This window comes from Canis aureus, chromosome 2 (genome assembly GCF_053574225.1).
Source record: "Canis aureus isolate CA01 chromosome 2, VMU_Caureus_v.1.0, whole genome shotgun sequence".
NCBI lineage: Eukaryota > Metazoa > Chordata > Mammalia > Carnivora > Canidae > Canis > Canis aureus.
The window spans coordinates 66,098,379-66,125,998 of record NC_135612.1 but is presented as its reverse complement, the minus strand read 5'-3'; the positions used below and the strand labels follow the sequence as shown (position 1 = coordinate 66,125,998).

General features: G+C 34.7%; 1 protein-coding gene across 25 annotated transcripts in view; it reads left to right on the top strand.

The window, feature by feature from the left end:
* CPEB2 (cytoplasmic polyadenylation element binding protein 2) overlaps positions 1 to 27,620 on the top strand; it is a 68,276-nt gene that overhangs the window by 16,183 nt on the left and 24,473 nt on the right. For 11 of the 25 annotated variants that reach the window (XM_077877515.1, XM_077877472.1, XM_077877446.1 and 8 more), the window contains 2 exons: positions 14,653 to 14,703; positions 22,818 to 22,841. The exons of 4 other annotated variants lie outside the window; for them this stretch is intronic. In XM_077877515.1, the coding sequence (XP_077733641.1) occupies positions 14,653 to 14,703; positions 22,818 to 22,841 (75 nt within the window). Of the gene's footprint in view, positions 1 to 943; positions 1,005 to 1,083; positions 1,192 to 14,652; positions 14,704 to 22,817; positions 22,842 to 27,620 lie in introns of all 25 variants that reach the window. 10 more of the 25 variants (XM_077877537.1, XM_077877522.1, XM_077877533.1 and 7 more) reach the window with 4 other exon arrangements.

Here is a 27,620-nt window from a genome sequence, read left to right as displayed (position 1 = left end):
TATTGTAACAAATCTCTGCTCTAATTGGAGTATTTTATGTTCCACATTTATTGTGGCAAGGACTTAAAAGAGAAAAAAATAAAAGAAAAAATTGAGATTTCTTCTCTACATGGAAAAAGAAATAAGACTGGTACTTTTGCATACTGCCATCATACACTTATGTAAATGGCTGTGACACCCAAGTGCCGCTACATAAAGATTTTTCTTTTCTTACTAGTACAGACTTAACTGCCTTCTAAGATATCATATTATATATCTTCCTCTTCGCACTCTGATCCTTGCACATTTTCTCTGGGTGGGACCTCATTAAAATCTGCTAAAAGCAAAGTTTTGACAAAACAAGCAGCCAGTCTCTGAACTTTCCCCTTTTTTCCATCCCTCATGTTTAGGACAGCATTTCAGCCTCTGCCATCTCTTCCTCTTCAATCTCATCTTTTCATTCCTTTCAGAAAATTCTGCCTTCGGTTTTATACAAGAAAAAAAAAAAAAAAAGAATGAATCTTATTTTATCATCTTTAAATGTTTTCAAAAAGTCTTCCATTTGCTTTGTTTTCTTCATGGGATCTAACAGGAAGGAAAAGGGGAGTTGTAGGGTTATTTTTTCTTTATTTTCTTGTTTCCCTTTCTATAAATGATAAAAGTTTCTAGAAAATTTTCTAATATAAAAATTTTCCACAGGAACTTAAGTGATGAGAGATTATTTTGTCATGTATTGTTGAATAACAAATTACCCCTCAGTTTAGCAGCTTAAAACAACAATAAACATTTATTATCTCAACATAATTTCTGTAGGTTAGAATTTGGAAACTAAGTTAGTTGAACTGATACAGTCATGTGGAGGCTTAACTGGAGCTGGAGGTTCCTTTTCCAGGGTGGCTCACTCATGTTAGTACAAGCCATTGGCAGGAGAACTCAGTTGCTTCACCATGTGGCCCTTTCACAGGACAGCTGGAGTGTCCTCACAGGATATTCCCTGGATCCCCAGAGCAAAGATAAAGCTCCAGGTGAATGTCCCAGTGCTTCTATGACCTAGTTTCAGAAGTCTTACACCAGCATTTCCATGACATCCTACTACCTACATAGGTCAGCCCTTCGCAACTTGGAGAGGGGTCTGCTACTCAAGAGATGTGAATGCTGGAAACTATAAATTTGCATTCAGTTCTCCTAAAGGAAAAGAGAAAACTACTCAAGGTAAGAGTTAGTGTCAGTAGAAAGAAAAACAGTCAAGCAGCTCTCTGGAATCCAAAGGAAGTCTGGCAGGTTACTGGCCTGAGAACTGAGCTATAGTGCCATCCCCACTGCAGCCCCAAGATAGTTCACTACCGCTTGTTTCCATTTTCCTGCCTTTCAGTGGTCTTTACTGGTCAGTAGTGAACCTCCACTGTGTCATGTTAAGGTTCTGTGGTTTAGTGTAACTTGTAGGAAGGGTCTCTAGATACACTTTATTCCACTAAGGGTTCCTACTTTTGTACCAGGCAGTGTCCAAGACCTTGTGTAAAACAGATATAGTCTGTGTTCTTGAGGGATTTCCACCCTACCAGGGAAAGAGGGACTTTTATCTTTTTAAGTGTAATATACATATATACATAGGATATACTACTATAATATTCATATACGTAAAATCCATACCTATAACCATAGAGTGTTATAAGTTCTGTGGAGGGAGATGATAAGGTGCTTGGGGAGGTAATAAGTAAGGGGAGGGGAGATGTAATTTATCTGTGGACTAAAGAAAGCTAAGACCTGAAGCTTGAACAGCAGCACAAAGATGAAAAAATATTGGAGAAAAGTGTCAACTAGACAGAAGGGCCAGGGTGCATGGAAAAGCCTGTCACCTTTGAGGAACTGAAAGCAGACAAGTGGCATAGCTTGTTTCTGGTTGCCTGATGCTGATGGGATGTAAGTGCTCAGCCAGCCTTGGGGAGCAAGTGGGCCACCTTTTGGGCTACCTTTTCTTCCAGATCAGGAACACTAACACACCATTTTATGCTTTCCTTGTGACACCAATCTGTTTTATTTATTCTTCAGTGGTTTCTTGCCTTTAACATCCCGTTGTCTGTTGACTGTCTTCATTCTTGGCAAATATGTTTCTTTTCAAAGGAAGAACAAATATAGATTCTTTTAATGGTTAAAATGCTTTGCCAACTGCGGTTTTGTGATTTTGCAATTTTGTATTTGTATACCTATATTAAATGATCTTTTTATGTGTGTGTGGGTCAGTTCATTCTGCTCTAAACAAAGGAACAAGACAGTGATTATCATTAAGCTCTCTCCCCTCCCTGCCCTCAACAATTTGCAAAAAGGTCTTACTATGTAAGTATGTTTACCAAAAATTGCTTACCTCCTCCCCAAAAGTATAAGAGTAAACCAAAAAATTAAATTTCAACTGAAAAAAAAATTATTTGAAAACTGGAAAGAAATGCCATGATCTAACAGTTCTTGGAAGGATCTGTTTTAGCAAGTCACAATGACTTTACCAATATTCCCTCAACAGTTTAAAGGAATTCAGGAAAAGGGGATTTAGAGTATGATTTTATGCCAACATATTTAAACTCCTGTTTTCCAAGATTCCTGAAGTAGAATCTCTGCTATTTTAAGGAAAATAACTACTGAGAAAATAAGGATGCTTCTGTGTAAGGCAAAAGTGGCTGTATGTAATAATCAAATAAATTCTTGCCTCTTCTTTTCTTTCTGATTCTCTTCAACTGACCTGGATGTAAATTTGAAGTACAGAATCACAGAATAACTTGTATACGTTTTTAATAGTCTGTGGCGTGAAAATTTACATTTTAGAACTAAAGGACTTTCAAGCTGGGCAGAGATTCTCAAACTCAGAGAGCATATTTATTAGGCAGGTTTCAGGACCCCACTCCAAGAGACTGCATGTCAGGTTGTGTAAAGAGCACACTTGGGAATTCTGGAGTAGGGGAGCAAGATCAAAGACATCTAAGGAAAACTGTAAAAATTTAAATGGAATTTATTAAAATACCACAAAGTGCAAAATAAAGCTAGTATCAATAATATATACGCCCAAGCAGTTATGTCGATTCTCTTAAGTTCCTAGTACCCTTCCCTCACTGATTCTCTGGCAGAGAGAGGAATGCATCTCTCAGAACTAATTGCACTTTTCATTGGCTCACTTAGGTTTCCTGGAGTCAGAATTATCACAGGTGCCAGAAAGTACAAATGAAAAATAATGTGTAATAGAATGTCTTCAATAAAAGATAAGGAGGGATTGTTGTATATGCTTTCAGTCTTTAAAGAAAATGTTTCCTTTTATTTTAAAAAGGAGTCAGATTTACCTATTCTTTCCCCTGTACTTTTCTTTTTCCTATAGATCACAGGCCTTTGATAAATAAGAAAAAAAATCATTATTAACTTGGGAATAAATTATGTATATAGAAGCCATACAATTTTGTTAAATTATTCTGACTTTAAGATCATCACTGTTATAATATATACCTGATAATCTTAATACTTTACTGTCCAACTACCCATAATTTAATTCATCTTAAGAAAAGCACAATTTTCAAGATTAAAATTTTTATTGTCAGTAAGAATGTCACAGATGGAAAAGGAAATTGTGAAAACGTGGTTGTAAAAGTTCTTGTTTTAGAAAACTGATTTGAAGTATGGCATTATGAGTAGAGATTTTTAAATTTTACTCATTTTTATTTATATTTCTTTTCAGGTAGTTGCAACAATAGGTTATTAGCAACAATATTATTTTTAGGTAATTAGCAACAGTATTACTAAATTTGAAAACATAGTTGAGTTATTTCTTCCATGCAGTTTTGAGCATTTAAACAATTTGAGTTACAACAAGCTGCAGTTTTTCTTTTTGAAAAATTAAAACCCATTGGAAACCACAGTGAATTTTCTTAAAATCACATTTATTTATTCAGAGCATCCATGGGTTTACTAAAAGCCGATTTTCACCACAGAGCTTTATTAGGACTTAATTATGGGCTTATAACTCTTATTAAGAAATACAATTTTTATATAGAATCTGTCATAAATGTGAGTACCTCAATAACTAGGCCTATGGATTTCAGTTGCTTAGAGTATTTGAAGGGTATCTGAGAATCTCTAATGAAGAAGGTGCACCCTCCAGAGTGTAGGACTTTATCCTTTTTGAAATATTTGTTTTCTTATTACAAAAAAGTAATATGTGTTCATTAAAGAAAATTTGGGAAAACTGGAAATTTTCAATCATCAAGTTATTTCCACATAATTAAAAGAACCACATTTGATATTTCGGTGAATAACTTTTCTAATCTTTTTTCTACATATAAGCTTAAAATATTTGCAATATTCAAATCTTTATCAATCCTCAAACCTGGTTAACTTTTAATAAATTTTAGTTAAAAAAAACAATGTACCTAGGTTAAAAAGTCATAGTGCCATAAGCCTCATATAACAAAAATAGAAGTCTTCTTCCTTGTTCTCTATTTGCTATAGATTCCCATTCCTTAGAGGTTGTTCTCTATTTGCTATAGATTCCCATTCCTTAGAGGTAGCTACTTTCAACTTTTTTTTTTAAATGGATTCTTCATGTAATTATTTGTAAATAACATGCTTAGTCTTGTAAATTTCCTGCATTTTAGGTATTATCTCTTGACTCTACTTTGACCTACCCATCCCCTAACACTTAATCTGCTCTGTCCTCTCAAAATGATTACAGGACCATTTTGGTTTAAACTAGATCTACTGCTGCAATAATGCCAATATTCATAGATGAACCTCATATACCTTGTACCATAATATAACTTTTTTTCCTTACATCTTTTTCCTAGAATTAATCATTGACTCTCGGTTTGATTGCTTTGTTATCTAAGTACTTGTCACTAATTCATCTCAGAATTTATCAGTAGAACACTGAAGCTTCTTTCAATATATTTAAAAACCTCTAATCTTAGATTGATTTTTTTTTCCCCCCTGTCATTGAAGGCACTCTTCTTGTAGCCTTTCATAACTGTTACTGTGGGACTTCACTAATGCTGGGAGTTCCTTTTTCCTGTGGAATCCATGTTCTGATCTCCATATCCTTTTTTTAGTGGTCTATACTTTTGTTTTTTGGGGCCTTTCTTACAGTACGTTCCTTCAGGTAGGACATAGATTTTAGATCTCATATCTATAAAAATATATTTATGTAAATGATGGACTGGTATAGAATTATATATTAGTAATTGAGAATATTTAAAGTGTGGCTTTGTTGTCCTTTAACTTCCATGGTTACTGTAAGTGTATTACCATTCTGAAATCTGTTCATTTGCATGATTGACTACCTTGTTTTGTGTTTTTAAATTTTTGATCTTGGGGGATCCCTGGGTGGCGCAGCGGTTTGGCGCCTGCCTTTGGCCCAGGGCGCGATCCTGGAGACCCGGGATCGGATCCCACATCGGGCTCCCAGTGCATGGAGCCTGCTTCTCCCTCTGCCTATGTCTCTGCCTCTCTCTCTCTCTCTGTGCGTGACTATCATAAAATAAATAAATAAATAAATAAGCATGGAGCCTGCTTCTCCCTCTGCCTATGTCTCTGCCTCTCTCTCTCTCTCTGTGCGTGACTATCATAAAATAAATAAATAAATAAATAAATAAATAAATAAATAAATAAATAAATTTAAAAAAATAAATAAATAAGTAAGTAAGCATGGAGCCTACTTCTCCCTCTGCCTATGTCTCTGCCTCTCTCTCTGTGCGTGACTATCATAAAATAAATAAATAAATAAATTAATTAATTAATTAATTTTTGGTCTTTCTGGAAACTTTGAAGATATTTTTTCATGCCTGTGGTTCTGAAATTTCATAATAGTGAAATATGGATCTTCTAATATGAGGGGATACTGCCTGTCTTCATTCCCTTCTTCCTCCATTTTTTTATTTTCATCACTGCATGTTCATTAGGTCTCTAAAGATTTATTTATTTGAAAGAGTGCATACAGGCGGAGGGTGGGGGCAGAGGAAAAGGGAGAAGCTGCTGAGCATGGAGCCCCAAGAGGACATTGGGCTCAATCCTGGGACCCTGAGATCATGACCTGAGCCAAAGGCGGATGCTTAACCAACTGAGCCACCCAGACGCCACTCATTGGGTCTTTTTAATTTGGAGATTCATTTCTTTTAGTTCCTGGACATTTTTAGTATTTCTTTGGCAATTTCTTCCCATCTATTTTTAGTATTTCTCTTTCTGGAATTCCTGTTCCTCAAATATTAGACCTCCTATACTCCTCTGCTTTTCTATTTCCATTGCTTTATCTTTTGCTTTTGAAGGCATTTCCTCATTTACTATTTTTCAGCCCTTTCATTGATTTTTGTATTTAAAAACTTTTCTCTGAAGAACTTTTAAGATCCTCTTTTAAAAAATTCACAGCACTTTCCTATCCTTCCTTGATATTAATTCTCTGGTGTGCTTATCTTTAAACTCTATATTGTATCTGAAGATTTATTTTTATTTTTTGTTGTATTGTTTATACTTCTTCTAAGTTCCTCTTTTCTATTTGTTTGGTTTTGTTCTTTTACTCATGCTAGAGGAGTTCATCCCATATCTTATAAGCCTTTGTTGTCTGTTCATTTAAAAAAATAAGACAAAAATGGTGATTGGAAGCTCTGTATATGTAGTTGGGGTTTATAAACAGGTGAGCATTGCAATAAGCCAATCAAGTAGAACTTTCAACCATGTCTGTATTTAGGTCTTTTCTTTTGGTCTGAGAAGTGACCACTGGATCTGTGTCTTCCATTCTTCTGCCTGAGAGCTGGAGACCTGACTTCTAGCCACCTTAGAAACGCCAAATAGGGGCGTGTGTGTCTCTCTGATTCTCCACTCCACATCTATTTTCAGTGGTAACTCCAGCTGCTTGTTTCTGAACTTCTCCAGGTATCTGCTATGGTAAATGGCTAGTTTCTGGATAGTCTGCCCATGCACACACCAGTTCAGGTTTCAGCGTTGTCAGTGATGTTTTTGGTCCACAAACGCAGTTAACCACTCAACCATTCATTTTCACAGCTTCCGGAAATTTGTTAACAGTTCTTCTGTGATCTTGTCTTGTTTTCTTTGTCCTGATGGAGTTATGCCTCTTTAAAACTTCTATAGTATCATTTTAGGGCCTTTAGAAATCAACAGAGATGCACAAATGCATTCAGACCATCCCATTCAATTGGAAATTTCTACAATCCCTAGTCTACTTCTCTCCTTAGTGAAACCTCCCTAATACTCCTAGTCGTCATAGATTACTTTGTTAAAGATTGAAGAATCCAGGCTCTCTGCTCAGCAGAGAGTGTTCTTCTCCCTCTCATTCTCCCTCTGTTGTCTCTCTCTCTCTCTCAAATAAAATCTTTTCCCTGGTGGTCTAGTGGTTAGGATTCGGCGCTCTCAAATAAAATCTTAAAAAAAGGGTGGGGGGGGGGATTGCTCATTTGAGTCAGTAGGTTTTTTCAACGTTCTGTATCTTTTACAAGATACTGTGTCATGGGAGCAATGAACACCTCTGTTTTTTGTATCTTGAATCAGCATTTATTATTTAGTGCCAAACAAATAGAAAGGGCTCAATAAATTATTGGTTGAATGATTTAAACATTTTTCTATAGTATTTCTTATTTTTCACCAATATTTACTTAGAACTTTTAAAAATCATTTATATGCATTTAAAATAGTTTATGTAACCATTCCCCTACTGTTGGAAATTTAGGTATTTCAAATTTTTAAGTAAAAGTCAGCTTTTTCTGGGTTTATTTCCATAGAATAGACTTTTAATACATTTGTTTTTGAGGCTCTAGACACATATTGCCAGCTTATTTTTTAAGTTTTATACCAGTTTACACTACCACTGGCAATGCTTGATTGCCCATTTGTTATTCTTAATATTATTTTCATTTATAAAACTATCACAGTTTGAAGTTTTGCAACCATTAGTTCAACTTGATTTAATATTGCATATATCTTAATTAATACCAATTTTATTGTAATAACTTTATGGTGATACATTCTTACCAGATGATTAATGACTTTAATCTTTTGTTTAATCTTTTGTTGTCATTCTTTTGTAGTTATACTTTACTTGAAACAAACTCTTTGATATTCTATGTTCCTTGGTGTGTCTTAGTATATTTTCTAGTATAGATTGGATAAAAGTTTTAAAAGTTGTAAATAATTATTCGTTGAAAAAACTTTATGATGGGACCCTGCTTTAAGAGTGAGTTAATTAGGTTAATTTTCCTGGAAACTCACTTAGATTGATGGCTTTTGTTAAGGAATGATTCTGTTGTTCTCTTGGGATCTGGTACTTTGGATCTAAGGGTCTTTTCTGCATTTGTATGATCTTATTCTTAGGCTTTTATGAGGCATGCATTGAGATTTGGGAGTGAGGTCAGGAATGACTGTCCTGCCCCTTGGATCTGAGCAGAGATTGGAGTTATTCAAGGTTGGTAATGACCACATTCTAAGTGGATTTTACCAGACTTCCTATGAACCATTTCCTTTCTAATTAGATTTGGAAATCTAAAACATAGAGGATGAAAAAATATTAGATGAATCTACCAAACCAGTGGAAGCAATGTTTTATGTTCAAAGCATATAAGATGGAAGTATTAGATCTTTTCATTTGTGTAACTCATTCATGTGTAAACACACATGCATATGCACACAATATAAAATATATTTGTCATCTATTGAGCACTTGATACATGCCAAACACTGCTCTGAGGACTCTATATGTGTGTATTAACTTATGTCATTCTCATAGCTAAGATGTAGGTATTTACTTTTATTTTACAATTGGGTGACTGTGATGGCTTCCTAACAGTAATTGTCCAAGTCTCAGTGCTACTAAGTGGTTGGACTCTTGAGTTTGTGCTTTTAACTGCTGTGCTGTACTGCCTGTCTTATCATTTGGTTTAATATTACTTCTAACCCAATCTCTTTATGATTCTAATATGGGGTTTAATTGTTTTTCTGTTAAAAAGAGTTGGCAGAATGTGTAACATTGTTTTTTGGTAATTTTGTCATCACTAATGAAGAATGGGTTGCCATCATTACTGTCAATATTGAGACTGTGGAAGTCATGTTTTGGATGTATTCATTTAAAAAAAGAAAATATTTGTGGAGAAGGGGAAAATTTATCTTGACAAAGAGCAAGGAGCAAGATTTGTCTTCCTCTCTCTCCTCACCATTCTTAAGGAGTTTAGAAATGAACTAATAAAAACTTACGCTGTAATTTTTCCATTTATTTAGAGAATGTCCTTCCTATGCCTGACATACAAACACATACTTAGTACTAAGCTTTTGACTGAGCTCATAGGTCACATAATACAATGAGATATTTCATGTATCCATTTAACTAAGGGCTCTGTTTTAGATGCTAGGGATACAGTAGAGAATAAAAAAAAAAAAGACAAAATCCTCTCCTCATGGATCTGTTTTAATGAAGGATGGAGACAAAAAGAATCAGTGCTATGAAGAAAAAAATACAGTGTCAAGAGGATAGAGGAAGAAAGACACTGCTATTTTAGGTGTTCTCTGATGGCATCTTAAACACCTGAATGAAGTGAGAGATAGAAGCTTTGGTCATATCTGGGCAAATGCATTTTAAATAGAAGAGGAAATAGATCCTGAAATGGGAATATGCCTGGCAGATTTGAGTAATAGCAAGGAGGCCAGCATGGTTAGAATGATAGAGGATGAGAGGCCAGTGTGGAAGGGTTTTGAGCAATTGAAGAACACGAACTGCTTTAGATTTTTAAAAGGATCACGCAGGTTGCTGAATGAGACTAGATGGTCAGGTTATGCTAGTACTCTGTGAAGAGATGGGGATGGCTTGGGCTGGGGAAACCAAGAAGGGGAGCTGATGAAAAGCAATCAAATCTAGGTCAAGAGCAGTCAGGATTTGTTGACAGACTTGTACACAGATTACACAGAGTGAAGTATAGAGGTAACCCAGAGTTTGGGGATGAGTATCCATATGGAAGGAAGACAAGGCTCTATGCTACTCTGGGGAAGTATGGGGTGAGAGGTTGCAGTTGGAAATATAAATGTGAGAGTCCTCTCCTTAGAGATAATATATGAAGCTTTCATACTAGATATCACCTAAGGAGGTGATGTAGAAAGAAAAGTCCCAGGAGTGAATACTGCGGCCTCAGCGTTTAAAAGTTGAGAAGGAAGACACAGCAGAGAGAATTTCTGGAGTAACTAGTGAGAGCATACCAATAGTGTATGGTATCTGAGGAGGGAAATCGGATGCTTTAGCAAATGGGGTACTAGATTTTACTTGTTAGTACAGACTTTCAGCTTGAGGCTTTACAACCATTAAGAAATGTTGGGAAAGTAATTGCTTCGTTTTATCCTTTCTGATTCACGTTTCTGCAATTGTAAAAGTATGTTTAAATCGGGAGAGAAGTGATATGCCCTTATTTTATCATCTCTATTCTATAAGTTCTTTTTATTGAGAATAAGTAGGTAATTTGGAGAAAGAACTTATGTATATGAAATAGTCTTTAATGATGGCTTAAGTTATTGCAGGTCTTTAAATACTGCTTTGCTTTAAATTTTAGTAATTGATAATTCATCTATATAAGTGATAAGTTGGATGCAGTTGTCATATTTCTCTTTTTTGCTCTTTGAATATACATTTAGAATGGCCAACATGAATTGCCTCTCATGTATTTATTATACAGATAATTAAAATCATAATAGACTGATAAGACAAATTTTAAGATACAGCAGATCCTCTAGTTATTCACTGACAGCTGAGTATTTTCAAAATTATTTATTTTAAGTTTAATAATATCAATGTAAAAGAAGTGCTAAGAGTAATAGGTAACCTGGTATACTAATTATAGATATATTAAAGCCATCAGGAAATTATATATCATATTTTCACAATAATATATAATAACCCAGTTACCTAAAATTCAACTTGCACAAATTTATTTATAAGGATAAGTTCTGGGACAACAGGAAACATATAAGCAGCTTAAACAAGATAGAAGCTTTTTCTCTTAAAAAAAAAAAAAAATAACACCCCTAGAAGTGGTGTGGTGATTTTAATGCACCTAGGCCCTATTTTTTTGTTCTGCTGTCCTTACCACCCAGCTTTGGCCTCATAATGTAATATGGCTGACTCAGGTTAACCATCACATCTACATCCCAGCAGGCAGAAAAAAAGGAAAAGAAAGGGAAGATCTCCCTTTTAAGGATACTTCCCAGAAACTGCACACACCAGTTTTGTTTTACGTCCCTCTGATCTTAACTCCCATGGACACACTTTAACTACAAGGGAGGCTAGGAAATTTAGTTTCTTTACTCTGGGCAGCCCCGTGCCTCAGTAGGATTTTGGTGTTCTTAATACTGACATGTATAGGAGTTAGTGTACAACTGGTAGTCTCTGTGGCACAGAGCTTTTAGACAATATAGGGAGAAACTGGTTTTATAGCAATGTGATTTTTTTCTGTATTAAAGTATAAGTTATCTAATATATACTACAGTCATTCTGTGAGTATTTTTAATGGATTTAGCATAGGAATTTGCCCTATATAACCAACCATACATACCTTTCTCTGTATTAACTGAGAAGTCATTATAAGTTAGTGATTAAGAGTACGGAGCCACTCTACCCAGAATCATGTCTTGCCAGTGCTATGTGCCAGTGGTGTAACCTTGAACAAGTTTTGTAACCTTTGTGGCACAGTGTCTTCACCTTTAGATGAGAAAGAAGATAATAGTAACTAATTCACAGGATCGCTGTAAGGGTTAAATAATTGGTTGTAAAGAACTTAGAAAAGCTCTTGGAATGGAGTAAGCCTCAAATTTTTTTATTTCTATAAATTAGCATGTTCTTAGTGAAAATAATTTTAATATAACCCCAGGTAAAATAGAATCATTATTTGTATTAAGACGTACTGGTATTTTGCTGTGGTAGAGGTAAAAGGATTGGATAATTGAAAAATGAGTCTGAGTTTGCTTATTTCATGGAGTATTTGATTAGTTATAGTGAATATGAGATTTTCCTATTTGGAAAACTGTATTTTAGAGCATATATACAAATATATATCCTACAAATAGGTATCTACTTTGTGAACTTTTTATGTTAAGAGGTGTGCATTTCAGTCTATTCAGAGCCAAGAAGTCAAAAGACTATTAGTAATGAAAATACCTTCTTACTTGTGTCTTGGGATAAGTAAATCTAACAATGAACCTGTTAGAGAATAATTACATGGCAGTTGAAAGGTGAGTGTCTTTTGAAATGGAACCAGGCTGAAGGCTTTGCTCAGTTTACTTTTCTAGGGGGTCTTGCCCAAGTGCCTGGTTGGTTAATACTCCTTTGCATTTGTTTTTTGGGGTTTTTAAAAACTATTAATTTATTTGATACACCATGTGCATGCACAAGCAGGGGGAGCGGTAGGTAGAGGGAGAGGGGAGAATGAGCCTCTCCACTGAGCAGGGAGCCTGATGTAGGGCTCAGTTCCAGGACCCAGAGATCATAACCTGAGCCAAAGGCAAACACTTTACCAACTGGGCCACCCAGACGCCCCTCCTTTGCGTTTTTGTGTAGCATACTGTACATGATTCTCTTAACACTCGGCAAATTTTATTGAAGTTGTTTCTTCCTATCTTTTGTACCACAGCCTAAACAGAGACTCACTCATAGCTCTGTCCTCAGCATCCTACATACTGTAGGTGAACTTGTTGCAGTAGATACGGCAATTCAGGCTACCACTTTCATAGGGGTCTTAATTTTCAAACTCAAATCGAAAATAACAGGAATTTTCACAGCCTTAAATTGTGCTTTAAATTTGGACATCTGCAACAAGATGTTTAGAAATACGTGTATTTCCATGATAAGTTATAATACTTCAGCAAAGTAATGCTTGGTGCTATTGAAACTCAATTTAAAAAGCTCTGCTTTCTAGCTGTTAGTATCTTGTACCTTTTATACATGTTCTCATCTTTCTCCATTTTAAGGCATTACAGCAATAAGCTTATTTGTATGATTTTAGATTAGAGTATGACAACTTTATTAGTTTAACTGAGGTCATCACGCTTCATGAAATGCAGGGGTAAATAAGAGGTGGTCAGTTTCTTCCAAAGGACAATAACATTTTGTTTGACTACTTTGAGTCTGAAAACAATCTGCTACAGTTCAATTAGAGCATACATGAAGTGTGTGTGGTGTCTGGGTATGGGTATGGGTATATATCTATATCTCTAATATGTATAGTTTAACGTCAGAATTGGGTTATCTCCTTCATTGGCAGATGATTAGCTTCTTTAGTTTCATAATGAAATAAAAGCCAACAGACAGTCTAGTCTGTGTTTTGTATGGGATATTTGGGTGTAATACAGGGCCTTAGAGTACAGAGTGCTGACTGAGGCAGTCAAGGTAGATGGAGTTAATCTGTACTCCTTACTAATCATGTCAGATTCATTCAGATATGTATTGGTCACTATTCTAGTGGCAGCACATCCCACACTGTCACAGAATCTTTAAAGGGCTGTGCTGAAAGCTGCTGACATGCCTTCGCATAGACATTAAATTTTAGTCGTTTTCTCAATGGATTTTAATGAACCTTTCTAAAAGTCCATCAGAGATTCAGGCATTAGAGGAATACTCTCTATTTTAATGGGCTAAAAACAATAATCATCCTCAATGTTGGCATGTGGTCAAACAAGAGTTAGAATGTGGAAATGCTGAATGAGCCCCACAGTATGTTCACACATACCTTCTCTACTTTTCCACAGCAGTCTGTAGTACTGCTGTGCCTTCTGCATGTATTAAGCACAAAACTCTTGAATGAAGAATGGATCAAAGAAAATAATAGGCTACTATGCTTTTAAACTTTCTTATTTTCCTTTTTTGATTTTTAAATTGGTTGTAAACTGAACAGGTTAAATTTGCAGTATCGTTTGTAATAATATATTGAAGAGGTTTTCATCAAGTCTAAAGAAAGACATTTGATGAAATATATATAAAATATATATAAAATCGAATTAAATAACAAATTTTGGTAAGTCTTTGCTACTCATTTTTTTAATATTTTTTTTCGTTAGGAATAAAAATTCTTTTTCTTCAGATTTATTTTTGGGAAAAGAAACTGTAGAGATAATTATATAAGCAGTTTTGAAAATATTAAAAAATGCTTACATCTATATTAAGTTTGGCGGAATAGGACACCTACATTGTTTTTACATTTCAAAAAACAAACAGGTAGGCAGCCCAGGTGGCTCAGCGGTTTAGTGCCGCCTTTACCCCGGGGCATGATCCTGGAGGCCTGGGATCGAGTCCCACGTCAGGCTCCCTGCATGGAGCCTGCTTCTCCCTCTGCCTGTGTCTCTGTGTCTTTCTCTCTGTGTGTCTCTCATGAATAAATAAATAAAATCTTTAAAAAAAAAAAAAAAAAAAACAGGCTTTATTCTCTAGATATTGCTCCTAAGTCAAATTGTACGATCTGGGAACTAAGGTTGGCTGTTTTGTGTTTTGCTTTCAAATTTCAAAGATGATTTTGGTTAATATGCTTTGCATTAAACGTTAGTTTTTTATTTAAGAAATATACTGTGCTCAGTAATTTCCTGCCTATTTCTCTTCCTTTTTTTTTTTTTTTTTTTTTTTTTTACTTTTCAAATAGCTCCATAATCTTCAAACTTCCCTTTCCTGTCTTTTTAAAGGTCGATTGAGTTATCCACATCCAGGAACTGATAATCTGTTGATGTTAAATGGTAAGTTTTATAAAAATATTTTGTTTCTGATTTGACTCCTATAAATAAATATGATTGAGAGCATGGTTCTCTATACCTTCCCCATACACAGAAGTTCATTATTTTATAAGTATAAAAATAAAACTACAACTTTTTTTACAGAAAGTGGAATTACAAGTTTGAATATATTCTGGCTGTCAAAGCAGTCATTATAGTGTATTTATGATGGTGTGATTTAATTCATTGATCACAGACTTTGGATAGAGTCCAGGGTTTGAATACTGGCTTTCTAGTTTATGCTGAGACTTTGTTTAGTAACTTCTGTGAACTTTAGTTTCCCATCTATGAAATGGGAATAACAATCTCAGGGTTTATTATGAGAATTAAACGAGATAATGTTTGCAAAGTGCAGAGAACTTGTTACTTAGTATATGGGACTTGTGGTTATGTTAACCAAGGAATGAATATACCAATGATTCTGTGTAAATATAGTGCTCACACTAACTTAATTTACTCTAACTAGAAAGTTTACACAATGAACTTCAACAGGATAAATAAACTTTCATTAAACTGTTTTCTTTTGTTGGACAAGTAGTGTATTCAGAGTCACAGTCCTTAGCACATCCATGATTGTGGGAGTAGCCATGGAGGATGAAAATATCCTTCACAAAGGTATTTTTAAATCAGAGGGTGGACCAAGAAAGGAAAGTGGGAAGAAGGAAGAGCAGAGATAGTACTTACTTTAAAATACAGAATTATATAATTAGAATGGCTTGGCTCCTCTATTTCAACTAAAGCTTTGTGGAGAACAAATGGCAGTGAAGTTGGGGAACAAAGTCTAAAAACAAGGCCAGTGTAAAGTTCAACCATGTGAACTAATACTAAGTAAAAAACTATAGTGACAGAAAGGTGGTAATAAAGTCCAGGCCACCTGGGAGATTGTCAAAGTAGATAGGATTTTGGGATGAGAGAAAAATTGAATAAGCAAAGTGTCTAGTGATATGATTGGTTCATTTAACATTGGACTATTATATATTGAGTTGCCCACCACATGCCAGCTTATTCTAAGCATTGGGTTATCCATTAGGGTCTTGAAGGATGGTTAGAGGTTGAGTCGCCAAGAATCTTACCCTGGGGCCTGACTGTGCTCTCTAGGTTGAGGCCATATCTGGGCTAGACCTCATAATAGCCCAATAGGCCACATTCATGAATTCAGTGAATTAGAGTGCTTACCTACAGATTTTGACCAGAAAGGTACTAGAAATCACATTCCTGGACTTCTTCAGTCAACTTTTTTTTCTACCATGGAATTAAAAAAAAAAAACAAAAAGAACCATGCCAATCGAGTAGCTGGTCTCTGAATTTTTTTTTTTTTTAAGATTTTATTTATTTATTCATGATAGTCACAGAGAGAGAGAGAGGCAGAGACACAGGCAGAGGGAGAAGCAGGCTCCATGCACCGGGAGCCCGATGTGGGATTCGATCCCGGGTCTCCAGGATCGCGCCCTGGGCCAAAGGCAGGCGCCAAACCGCTGCGCCACCCAGGGATCCCTGGTCTCTGAATTCTAAGTCTGTTTCTAAAACTTACGATGTTGAACTTGAGTTTACAAACTGAAAATGGTCATAATTTTTATCTTCATGATGTGATTTATAAAATAATGATGGGTTTAGGTAACAAATTATATGTTTATCCTGACTTCCTTAAATAATTTTCTTTGGGGACATTCTATGTGATAAAGATCGTTCACACTTCTATTTTAACTTCTAAAACAATTCAGTGAGAAAAAATGAATTTGTATTTATTTCTCATACTCTGTTAAGATCCATTTGAAGGAAGGGTACTGTATGAGACAGTTTGTTAGGTCATTCACAGATGTTGCTGCATGTGTAGGGCAATTCAGAAGTATATTGTAATCACAATAGAATACATCAGTTATGTGTGAGCAAAGAACTTAGGAGCCACAGTGCTTTTGCAACTTATACTTTTGGTTACAATAAATATTATTTTTAAAGATTTTATTGTTATATATAGAGAGAGAGGGAACATGAGCTAGGGGGAGGGGAGAGGGACAAGCAGAGACTCCGAGCTGAGCAGGAGCCCTGTGCAGGGCTCATCCCAGGACCCTGAGATCATGTCCTGAGCTGAAACCAAGAGTCAGACACTTAACCGACTGAGCTACCCAGGCACTCTGGGGTTGCACTAAATATTAAATTAATTGGTTTCATCAGTTGCGTAAAGCCTTCATAAATAACCTAAATATTACAAGTGTTTCATCACATAGTAGACACAAGAATATTTTATTTTAGGCAGTAGTTGAATCTTGTGGACAAATCAGTTTTTTCATTATGTGAGCCCTCTTAATAGCCTGCCACTCTAAGACCACATTACATATTTGATAAGGTAAGCTGTCCTGGATATTCTGAACTTTGTCTGGCAAGGGACTAGGAAAGAGAAAAGATAATGAAACTAGGACATCAAAATGTGTTTAGGTCAGTAAGGACAGTTTGATCCAAAGAGAAAAAAAAAATTATTTTACTCATTTGGGATCATTGTTAAGGGGGAAGCAAGAATCAGGAAATTGGGTATATTTATAGGATAAGGAAGTATATTAAGGATTTAAGTAACTTTTGTGTAGACATCTACATTTTGAAGAGAGAAGTAGCCAAATGACAATAAAAAATAAGGGGAAATTTTCCTTGATCTGCTTTTAATTCTTGTAATTCAATATGTTCTTAACATATTATCTCTCTATGAAACATGAATTAAGTGATATCAATACCAAGCCAAGCCTTCACCTGTACTAAATAATTGTTAAATATTATTGATGAAAGAAATCATAGCATCTCAATACATAGACTTTTTAAGTCATTTTTTTTAGTATGCCACAGATTTATACTCACTGTTAACAATTGATGAAGTTGTATTACTTAACCAACAAGCATAACTAACATTATTAACTTTGGAAATCCATATTTGGTAATAAATTATACATCAGTGTTTTTTTTATGGTGGTCTAGCAATAGTTAACAGTATTTGGTACCACAGGCTAGATTATCTAGGTTTAAACCCAACTTTGCTATTTTCTGTGTGACCTTGGACAGTTTACCTAACTTCAATTTGACTCATGTTCTTTATGTCAAAAGGAGATAAAATGCTACCTGCCTCAGAGGAATGGTTTTGAGAAGTGAGGGAATTCATTCATGTAGAGTGTTTAGAACAGTTCCTATAAGTAAGTTAGCTGTGGCAGTGGGTGATGATGAACGGTGACAAAATGACTTTGAAAGAATACAAACGTGTCCTCTAAATAGATGATAGTGTTGGGGAATATAAAATTAAAAGAAGATGTAACCAATGTTTTCAAGTATTTAAAGGAAGTTATGTATAGCGACCAAAGAAGGTTTGTTTTATGTTACTGCAGGAAGCCAAACCAGAACCATTTGGAAGGAGCTATAATAGGAACAAAATTTGGGTCAAAAGCAAAATGACTCAGGCAGTGTTTCCAAAAGTGTGGTGTGCATGTCCCTTGTGGTACCCAAGATCACTTTTGGTGGTACACAAATACATATTAAAATAAATGCATGACTACTACAATTTAAGAACATTCCTTAGAAAACACAGAACTTGCAGAAATCTGTGATATTATTATTAGGCTATTACTAGGTGGTGGGCTTGAGTCTATTTAATAAAAAATAATATATAAATACTAGTATAATTGTTATGCAGATAAGGCAAATGTTGTAAAGCTTTCATGATTCTACCTTCCTGGTCAATTAATATTAGAGTTAAACTTTGAAATATTCCTTTAAGGGATAAACAGGGAACGAGGTGTAAAGGTCAGGAAGTTGGTTAGACTAGGTAAAACTGTGAAATACCTCTGACAAATCCTTAACTTTGAGCCTCTGTTAACTTAGAGAAAAAGAGGTATAATCCCACATCTATAGAACTCATGAAGTTGTATAGATTAAAAAAAAATTAACAATAAAAAAATGCCATAGAAGTATAACTGCAAGTAGGCTCCTGAACAGATCATGTTCCTCAATCTAACTAGAGTTGAATTGATGGGTAGAAAATGCCACTTTTGAATAATACTGTACAAGAGTCCAAATTTAACATCCGGAAGTACTTTAGGGAAGTCACATTATAATGGGTAGATTGTCTAAAAATCAAAAGTTAAGTGCTGTCTGAAGTTAGAATGACAGCTCAAATGTTTATATCTGTGAATGTATAAATCTTATATATTTTGTTATCAGTAGGAAAAAAAGCAGAGCCAGCTTGTTTTTTTGTGGTGAGGACCAATGCAAAATGATGTATCGTTCAAGTGTTTGTTTCTATTTGGATCATGTTGTGTTTCTCTCACCCCTCTCCTGAGGAAAAATAGATTATGTTTTTATTAGAATATACAGCTTTCAAAAGGAGAACAGACAGCAGAAGTATGGACTGATGCAAGCGGGTTTGAAATTTAAATTTGCTGTGATTAACCACATAACAGCCATGTTTGTAATCAAGAGCTTGCTCTACTTTTTGGGAGGAAAGAAGTTATGTTTATCTTTTAATTAAGAAAATTTACTCAGTAATGAAATTGTGTTTCTGAGGGCAGATATTCTAAATATACTGTATTAAGTCATGAAAATAGGAAACTTGAGTACATAATCAGTTCTTTTTTATGCTGATGGAAGTAAGTGGAGTAGATAACAGATTTATTTTGGATCTGGAAAAGGATTATGATTTGCGGGTATATTTCTCTGCCTAGTTTTGGCTTTTTAGAGCAAGAAATAAGAATTTCTTTAGTTTCACACCAAGAGAACTTTAACCTAAATATTTCCAGCTAATTTAGTATGTTTACCCGTCTCTTCCTCCAGCTGCAGTAATTCATATACCACAGCTGTAGCCAAGAGCCAATGCATAGGGGCATAACAATGCCAAAGAGAATGTCAGAATCTTCCTACTACTTTTTTATGGGTTAGAACCTAAATAAGACTATTGGTAACCCAGGACCAAATTGTAAAGTTACTTATATAGCAAAGGTCTTTTTCACAGGCTTATTATCTCCATGACAAAAATAAATGTATTTAAAAATATAGGGCAGCCCCAATGGCTCAGCAGTTTAGCGCCGCCTTCAGCCCAGGGCGTGACCCTGGAGACCCGGGATAGAGTCCCATGTTAGGCTCCCTGCATGGAGCCTGCTTCTCCCTCTGCCTGTGTCTCTGCCTGTGTCTCTGTCTCTCTGTGTGTGTGTGTGTCTTTCATGAATAAATAGAATCTTTAAAAATATTTACACACACACACACACATATATTTATATATGTATGTCAAATAGCCAGTTCCTTACTTTTGAATGAGTTGTACTTTTTTATAATGTTTTATAAAACTTACATATCTGTAATTTAATATTCTAAGTACAGTTTTTATACAAGACCTCACTTTTTTTTTCTAAGTCATTTTCTAAATGAATTTGGAGGGGCATATTGTTTAAAGAAGTTTTCTTTAAAACATAATGAATAGTAATTTAATGATTTTCTTTTCTCACTGGGGGCTCTTGACAATTCTGAATCAGAGTTATAGAGGAAATTCTCATAAGAACACTGGTGGGAGGGATCCTTGGGTGGCGCAGCGGTTTGGCGCCTGTCTTTGGCCCAGGGCGCGATCCTGGAGACCCGGGATCGAATCCCACATCGGGCTTCCGGTGCATGGAGCCTGCTTCTCCCTCTGCCTGTGTCTCTGCCTCTCTCTCTTTCTCTCTCTGTGACTATCATAAATAAATAAAAATTAAAAAAAAAAAAGAACACTGGTGGGAAAGTGAGTACACACACCGTTGTTTAGTGTGATGGTAGCAGATTGCTTATTTCCATGACAGGGGATAGGAAATGTGTCACATGGTTTAGCCTCATCTGCAGTCAGTTCTATTTTTGGTTATGTAGAGATTTGGAATTTGAGAGTTGTCCAAAAAATAAGCAGAATAGCTCTTTACAGGATTCTAAAATTCCTCAGGTATGAGATAGTTGGAGAAATTTTCTAAATAATGTGTTCAAGCCTAGGAATGAGATGAAACCTTAAGATGCTATGAACATTTGTACATATTTTGACTATTTTAGTGTTGAATAGCCTCAGCAAAGAATATAACAGCTAAGAATATAAACTGGTTATGATGTCATTAATTTTCTCAGTAGGTCAAGAATTGTGTGCCATGTTATTACTTCATTATCATAGTTTGACTTTAAATTTGATGAGAATAGTTTTATTTGCTTTATAAATGATCCAGCCTTCTACACTCATGAATGAAATACCATAAAACAAACATATTGGATTAATACCATTTAGATCATGCCTATAGATAAGTAGGAAGCCTAATTCTAAGACTGGTGCTTTTGAGTGTTTGGAGGCCTATTGACCATCTCCACACTTAATACAACTATAAAGACTTCAGTGAATTGATTCTTTTGTAGTCTGTACTTGTTAGCTTTTAAAATTGGTATTAGATTTTCCATAGTTGATCTCCCATCTCTTTGTGACCCTGAATTTTTAAGTCTTTTATAATCTTCGAAGACTTCCATAGCAAAGTTCTAAATGTCACTTCCACTCCTACCCTTTCCCTAAACTAAAAATAGGTCGGGTAGGTTATATGTAATATATACAGCTAATGTACATGTAAGCTGCCTATACACACAAACACACAGGTAAGCTTATATATAAACTAATGTACAGATCAGGCAATCAGCTAGGCTGAAGCAATTGGAGCTCCTGAAAAGATTAAATCTGCAGTAATTCTAGCTAAATAAAGACAATAGACAGATGGAAATGAAGGTTTGTTTTGGTTTTTTTTTATAAAAGATTCTGATGTAAGCCTGGTATTTATTGACTTATTTTTTAAAGTGTAAATGACTAAGGGTTGACAAGTTGTTTTTCCCACTATTATTATAAAGGAATTTGACTGTATTCTCACCTGTGGAGACACCGTTCTTTACATTAAAGCCTTATGTTTTGTAAAACTTCTATAATAGAATGTATTTAATGATATGAAATGTTTTCTTTTGATCTTTCCTTTATACTTTGGGGGGGGACTATATTTTTGATGACTTTCAATATATATTTTGATTTGAGATTTATTCAGAAAGTAAGTTTCCCAGGTCTAAAAAAATTCATGAAACATGGGTTAAGATCTTGACTTTACTAGTCATTTTTTTCCTTTTGGTTTATTGTTTTGATTTCATATATTAATTCCAGAGTAAAAATACTCAATGTATATTCAGATCTGTGGGGAAGAGTTATTTAAAAGTATGTTGTAGATTTGATGAAATTGATAGTTTCTCATGGAGAATAAATAACAGTATTATTTTCCCTAAAGAATTAAGTAAACTGCTAATGTAGATTGAAATGCCTTTCTGCTTTATACTTTTATAGTATTTGACATATGTGCTATTCTATGATTATACTAATAATAATTTGTGTCTGAATCCCTCTTATCCCAGAGACAGATATATAAACACTTAGATAAGGATTATAAAGTGTGCCAAAAGAATTGAAAGCATTGTTAGCTATATCGTTAGTCATTTCTTCAACTAAGCATCTTTGAACTTGAATTAATTTCTTTACCTTCTATCTAAGCTCTACAAGCTTCAGAGTATCAGTTTAACGTTGTTATATCTTTTCATTCTTCTATGTCTTCCAGTACCTTCTCCAAGGCTTGGTGTAATGTGAATTGGATTTGAATAGCTATTTGTTGGACTGTGTCTGCTGTATCACTCTTTATAATTAGGAAAATAAGGATTTAATTCAGGTTGTTTCCATTCATTATTTGGGAAGCTATTTAACTGTAAGGAGTTATATATTACTATCCTGATCAGATGAAAGAAATATTTATTCATGACTTTGAGCATGAATGAGAATAAATGGTTTATTTCCTATTAATTTTATTTTTTGTACAATTCAGAAGAATATAGATATATATCTTAGATATAGTAACAGTGCTTTGTAAATGATAAAAAACCATGCAGATATTATATGGCAACATTGTCCTAGTTCTTAAAGTAGCACTGATTATCACATGCCCACTTAGCTTTTCATATCACGAATATTTGTATGGGTGGGCTTGTTTTTAGTTCTGACATTTTACAATTTGTCCTTTGTTTACATGCAGCAAGGAGTTATGGGCGAAGACGAGGTAATTCATTTCTGTTCGCTATGGTATAACTGTTTTTAATTGGGTTTTACTGATCAATGCTGTAATTAGCCTAGATTTTTTTATGCACTATCTGAACACTCACAGAAAAGTTATATTTTGATTTGTGTACTTGTCAAAGTTCTGAATCCTAAATCTCTTAACCTTTAAAGCACATTTTCATACTAATATAGTTATTTAATAAATGTCTTCCTTTTAAACTGTTCAGATTTTAACTATTTAATTTTTATACCTTTTAAAATAAAGCTGCTATTTATAGTTTAAGAAATATGTCTAATAAAGACTAGTGAAGGTGACATGCAATATGATTTTTCTAGTCTCTAAATCTATAACTGATTATCTATGGTATATAATTTACAACTCTAATAAGCTCTTGTTAACACTGATCTATAGAAATGATGTTGCTAATATTTCCTCTGTGTCTTCTAAGAATATGCTTTCCTTCTCCCTCTCTCTACATCATGTAGGACACTCACACACTTGTTCGCACCCTCTCTCTCCCACACCAGTCTTCCCTTCTGAGTTCTTGACTATCCTTAGGTTATAAGATGCTGGCCTACTAAACCTCTTTGGATAGCAGCTGACATGTTCTGTGGCTTAAACTTGGCTTCTCTTTCTCATATGCAGACTGGGAAGGAGAAAAGTAGATGGGATGAGAAGCAAAACTAACTTTACACCACTAGATTATCCTCTAAGTGCACAATAATCATGATATTTAAATAGCTGTTTTAAGTACCAAATGAATAAAAAGGATTTTCCTTGACCCCTAAAATCTCCCTTGAACCATGAAGGATAGAGAGTTAATAATAGTGCCTTTTGATAAATTTTATAAATATGTGCCAGTGCTTCAGTTTCTTTTCATGTAGTCATAAGTATGTGCATTTTGAAAACAAATAAGCTAAAACTTTCTGCCACCACTGACGACCGAAATGAATATATATATATGTATATATATATATACACATATATATATATTTCTAAGTAGTATTGCCAGTTTGTATGTCACATTGTCTGAATTTAACTTCATTTTTGGAATCTGGTTTCTTCAAATGCTTGACTGAATCTTTTGATTCTTTTAGTTCTCTGACTTAAATATAGAATATAGGAACTCAAAACTCCGAAAACTAAAGCTGAACAATCTTCTAAAGGTTGTTAGCAACTGAGAAAAGACGGGGAACAATTTAGAATTTTAGTACCTATTTTCACATCTATGGACTGTCCTATTTCAACTGTGCTATATTAATATGGAGCTTCAATTCTTTTGGAAAAACCTGCTTATCAACCTGTGATTTTTAGGTATTTTTGAAACTATAGAGCAATTTAATTTAGGATCTTTTCCTTTTATACACTTTTCATCTTTTAACATTAGTAATTTATGTTTAATCTAATTTGGCTTACTCCAACATATGTATTATGATCTAGGAAGTTCTTAGCACGATATCAGAAAATCACATTGTTGTTTATCTTCTTTTATCTCAGTTTAATAATTACAGACTATGACTATGATATTATGAAAAAGCAAAATTTTTTCTTTTCAGATAGGAACTTACTACTCTTTATGGCTCTCAGAGGATAGAGATATATAAGATTTCCTCTACTTCAGAGCTGCCTGCCAGCTTTGGAAGAAAGAAGACTCTCATGTGGTTTTAAAGCTTCTGGAGAAGCTTTCTTTAGGACGAAACTGAGAGTTGTCACACTTACTTGGCTTAACATGGAGGGGTAATGCCTGAATTTTCCTCTCAAATTATATGGCATTAGTAATTTTTTAGTTAATCCTCTGTGAATAGTCAGATTCTGCTTTTAAAATTTCAATTTTGATGGCCAGATGAAAAGTATGCCCTTTAGAAATACCTATTGAGACATTTTATTTGAATTTGAAAGTACTTTGACACAGTAATAAAACATTAAAAAAAGAAAGAAAGAAACCCACACACATACCAAAGGAGTGACTCAGAAAGAACTAGAAGTAGCCTGGCTCTCTTCCTATTTTCTACTCATTTTTTCCCCTTTCTAGCTAGATACAGTATTATTATCACACTGATAACCTTTTAACTACCAAGATCCCCCTTGTATGGGCTTAGTATTTAACATTTTGTCCATCAAAGGAACTGCATTAATTTTATTCAATTATTTTTATTTTCTTAAAAAAAAAAAGTCTGATACATATCAAATCTGCTCATGTGGGATGTGTCACAATGAGTTGATATAATTCTTAACCAAAAATAGGACATAGCTCTTTATCAGTGCAGTGGTAGGTGAACAGTATTTTATCTTTACAAGATTGACTTTGTAATCCAGTTTAGGAAGAACTGTTTGTTCTTACTTGATACCTTTGACTCACCTTTAAACCCAGGCACAGAGGAGATGTTTTCATTGAAAAGATTTCCCACTTGACTGCAGTCAAACCAAATTACCACCAAATGACTTTTATATATTTTAATTTCCTTAATAATGTCAAGAACTGTAAATCAAGCTGGTTGTAGATATTAATATATGAAATATATCTTATGAATATTCAAAATTAATTATACTGGAAGTAATTAAGAAAGAGCAAATATTTCTTTCCCTGTTTTTCAATTGGGACCTGTCCCAACTCCTGTGTATCTCTATGTTCTGGGGGCTAGGATTAGGAAGGAGAAAGAGTCTCTTATGGGGAGCTGACTTTCACATATGGAAAACTGTCTTTAAAAATAAAGATTTTATTTATTTATTCATGAGTGACACAGAAAGAGAGGGAGAGACAAAGGCAGAGAGAGAAGCAGTCTCCATGCAGGGAGCCTGATGTAGGACTCGATCCCAGGACTCCAGGACCACGCCCTGGGCCAAAGGCAGCCGCTCAACTGCTGAGCCACCCAGGTGTCCTGTCTTTTGTATTTATTGTCTGTCCAACATTTCTTCTAAGAGTGAACATACTGGTCTGGGGTTGAAGTAGGGTGGGAGTGTAAAGGGAGATGTGAAATGTAATTTAAGTTTTGTCTCTCCACTTCAAATATTTTTATATTGCAATCTGTCCCTATTTAGTAAAGGATTAAAGGGCTACTGTGCTCCCAAAGGAACAAAAATATATAGGATATTTTAAATAATGGAAATAAAGCCTATTTTCGTTAATAGGGCTAAACCTCACAATGCAGTCTGTTCTAGCAGGTAATCCCAAAGCTTGAGTTAGTGGATTGTATATGGAATGAAACAGGAGAAATGATCTTAAAAGAGAATGACATTTTGGAAGTTTATGGAGAAGTTGGATTTATTTATACTATGTAGCCATTCAGATTTATGCACCATAATAAACAAGAAATTATTAATAATACAGTATACCATCTATTGCTATCATATCCTTTTATGGTATATTCAAGGCTGAAATTCTTCATCTTTGATAAATACTTTTGATAACTATAAGAGAATGAGCAGAATCTCCCAAGCATGAAAAAAAGCCAGAGACAGAGGTCAACAAACTGTGGCCAACAAGCCAAACTTCCTATTTTTATAAACAAATTTTTATATTAGAACACAGCAATGCCCATTCACTTTTTGTCTGGTTGCTTGGGAGCTACAGTGATGGTAGAGTTGAGTAGTTACAATAGTACATATAACAGTGTGGACTACAAAGTCTAAAAAATTTATTATCTGGCCCTTTACAGAAAAGATTGCTTACCCCTTCTCGAAGAGGCTGACTCTACCTACTCTGCACCTATACCAATTTCTAAAAGAAATAAAGTTGTAGTGAACTTGAAATATATCTAGAAATTAATTTACAAAGACATTACTAGGCTCTAATTGATTATTAGAATTAAATATATTATCCATCCTCCATGAGATGAACCTATTATTGGCGCAAAATCTATTCATAAGAGACAGAGAGAGAGAGGCAGAGACACAGGCAGAGGGAGAAGCAGGCTCCATGCAGGGAGCCTGACTTAGGATCCCAGGTCTCCAGGATCACAGCCCCAGGCCGAAGGCAGGAGCTCAACCACAGAGCCACCCAGGCGTCCCCTGGGGCAAAATCTTTCTAGGTGATAAGGGTACCTTAGAGCTTCTTCCTTAATTCTTTGGAAAAGTATCCCTTTTCAGTGATTCTATCTGATTAAACAGATGATGCTTAAGAGAGTTTAGTCTTGGATCTACCTCTTGTTTTGATAGTTTTTTTTTTCCTTTCATATTAAATAAAAACCATGCTATCATATTGGTAGATTTTCTACTCCAGTAGAGTGACTGCTAGAATCTTAGAAGAGGGGAAGAATATTGATATCCTTAATTTATATGGTTTAGAACATCTAGTAAATGAAAGTAAAGGATAACACATTTGAGATCAAAGAACTATGCTTAGATTCAAATTGTAAATTGCCTCATTTTTGTACAAATGTTTTTCTTTTCTTTTCCTACCTCCCCTTTTGATATGTTGAAAAATTTCTTTAATCTGGTCTTCTGAAATAAGATCAAAATCTGAAAAAGTCAGTATAGCTTTGGTTTGGGCGTATTAATATAGCCACCAAAGTAAAGTTAATAATTGCTTACAACCCTTCTTAATGTAGGCATGTGTGCAGTATGTACCTGCCCACACCAACACACCCAGATGTTGGGGGCACCTGTCCATCTTGGTCACACAAGCAACCCAGTCGTAATTTAGACTCTTGCCCTGTCTTTGGTATAGGAAGCTCATCATGTAGCTTTTATTATTTAATGGAGTAAACATTTTTTATGGGGATATAGAGAAGTCTCAAGCATTCTCCAGTCCTTTTTATTAAAATATTTTGAAGTGAGTAA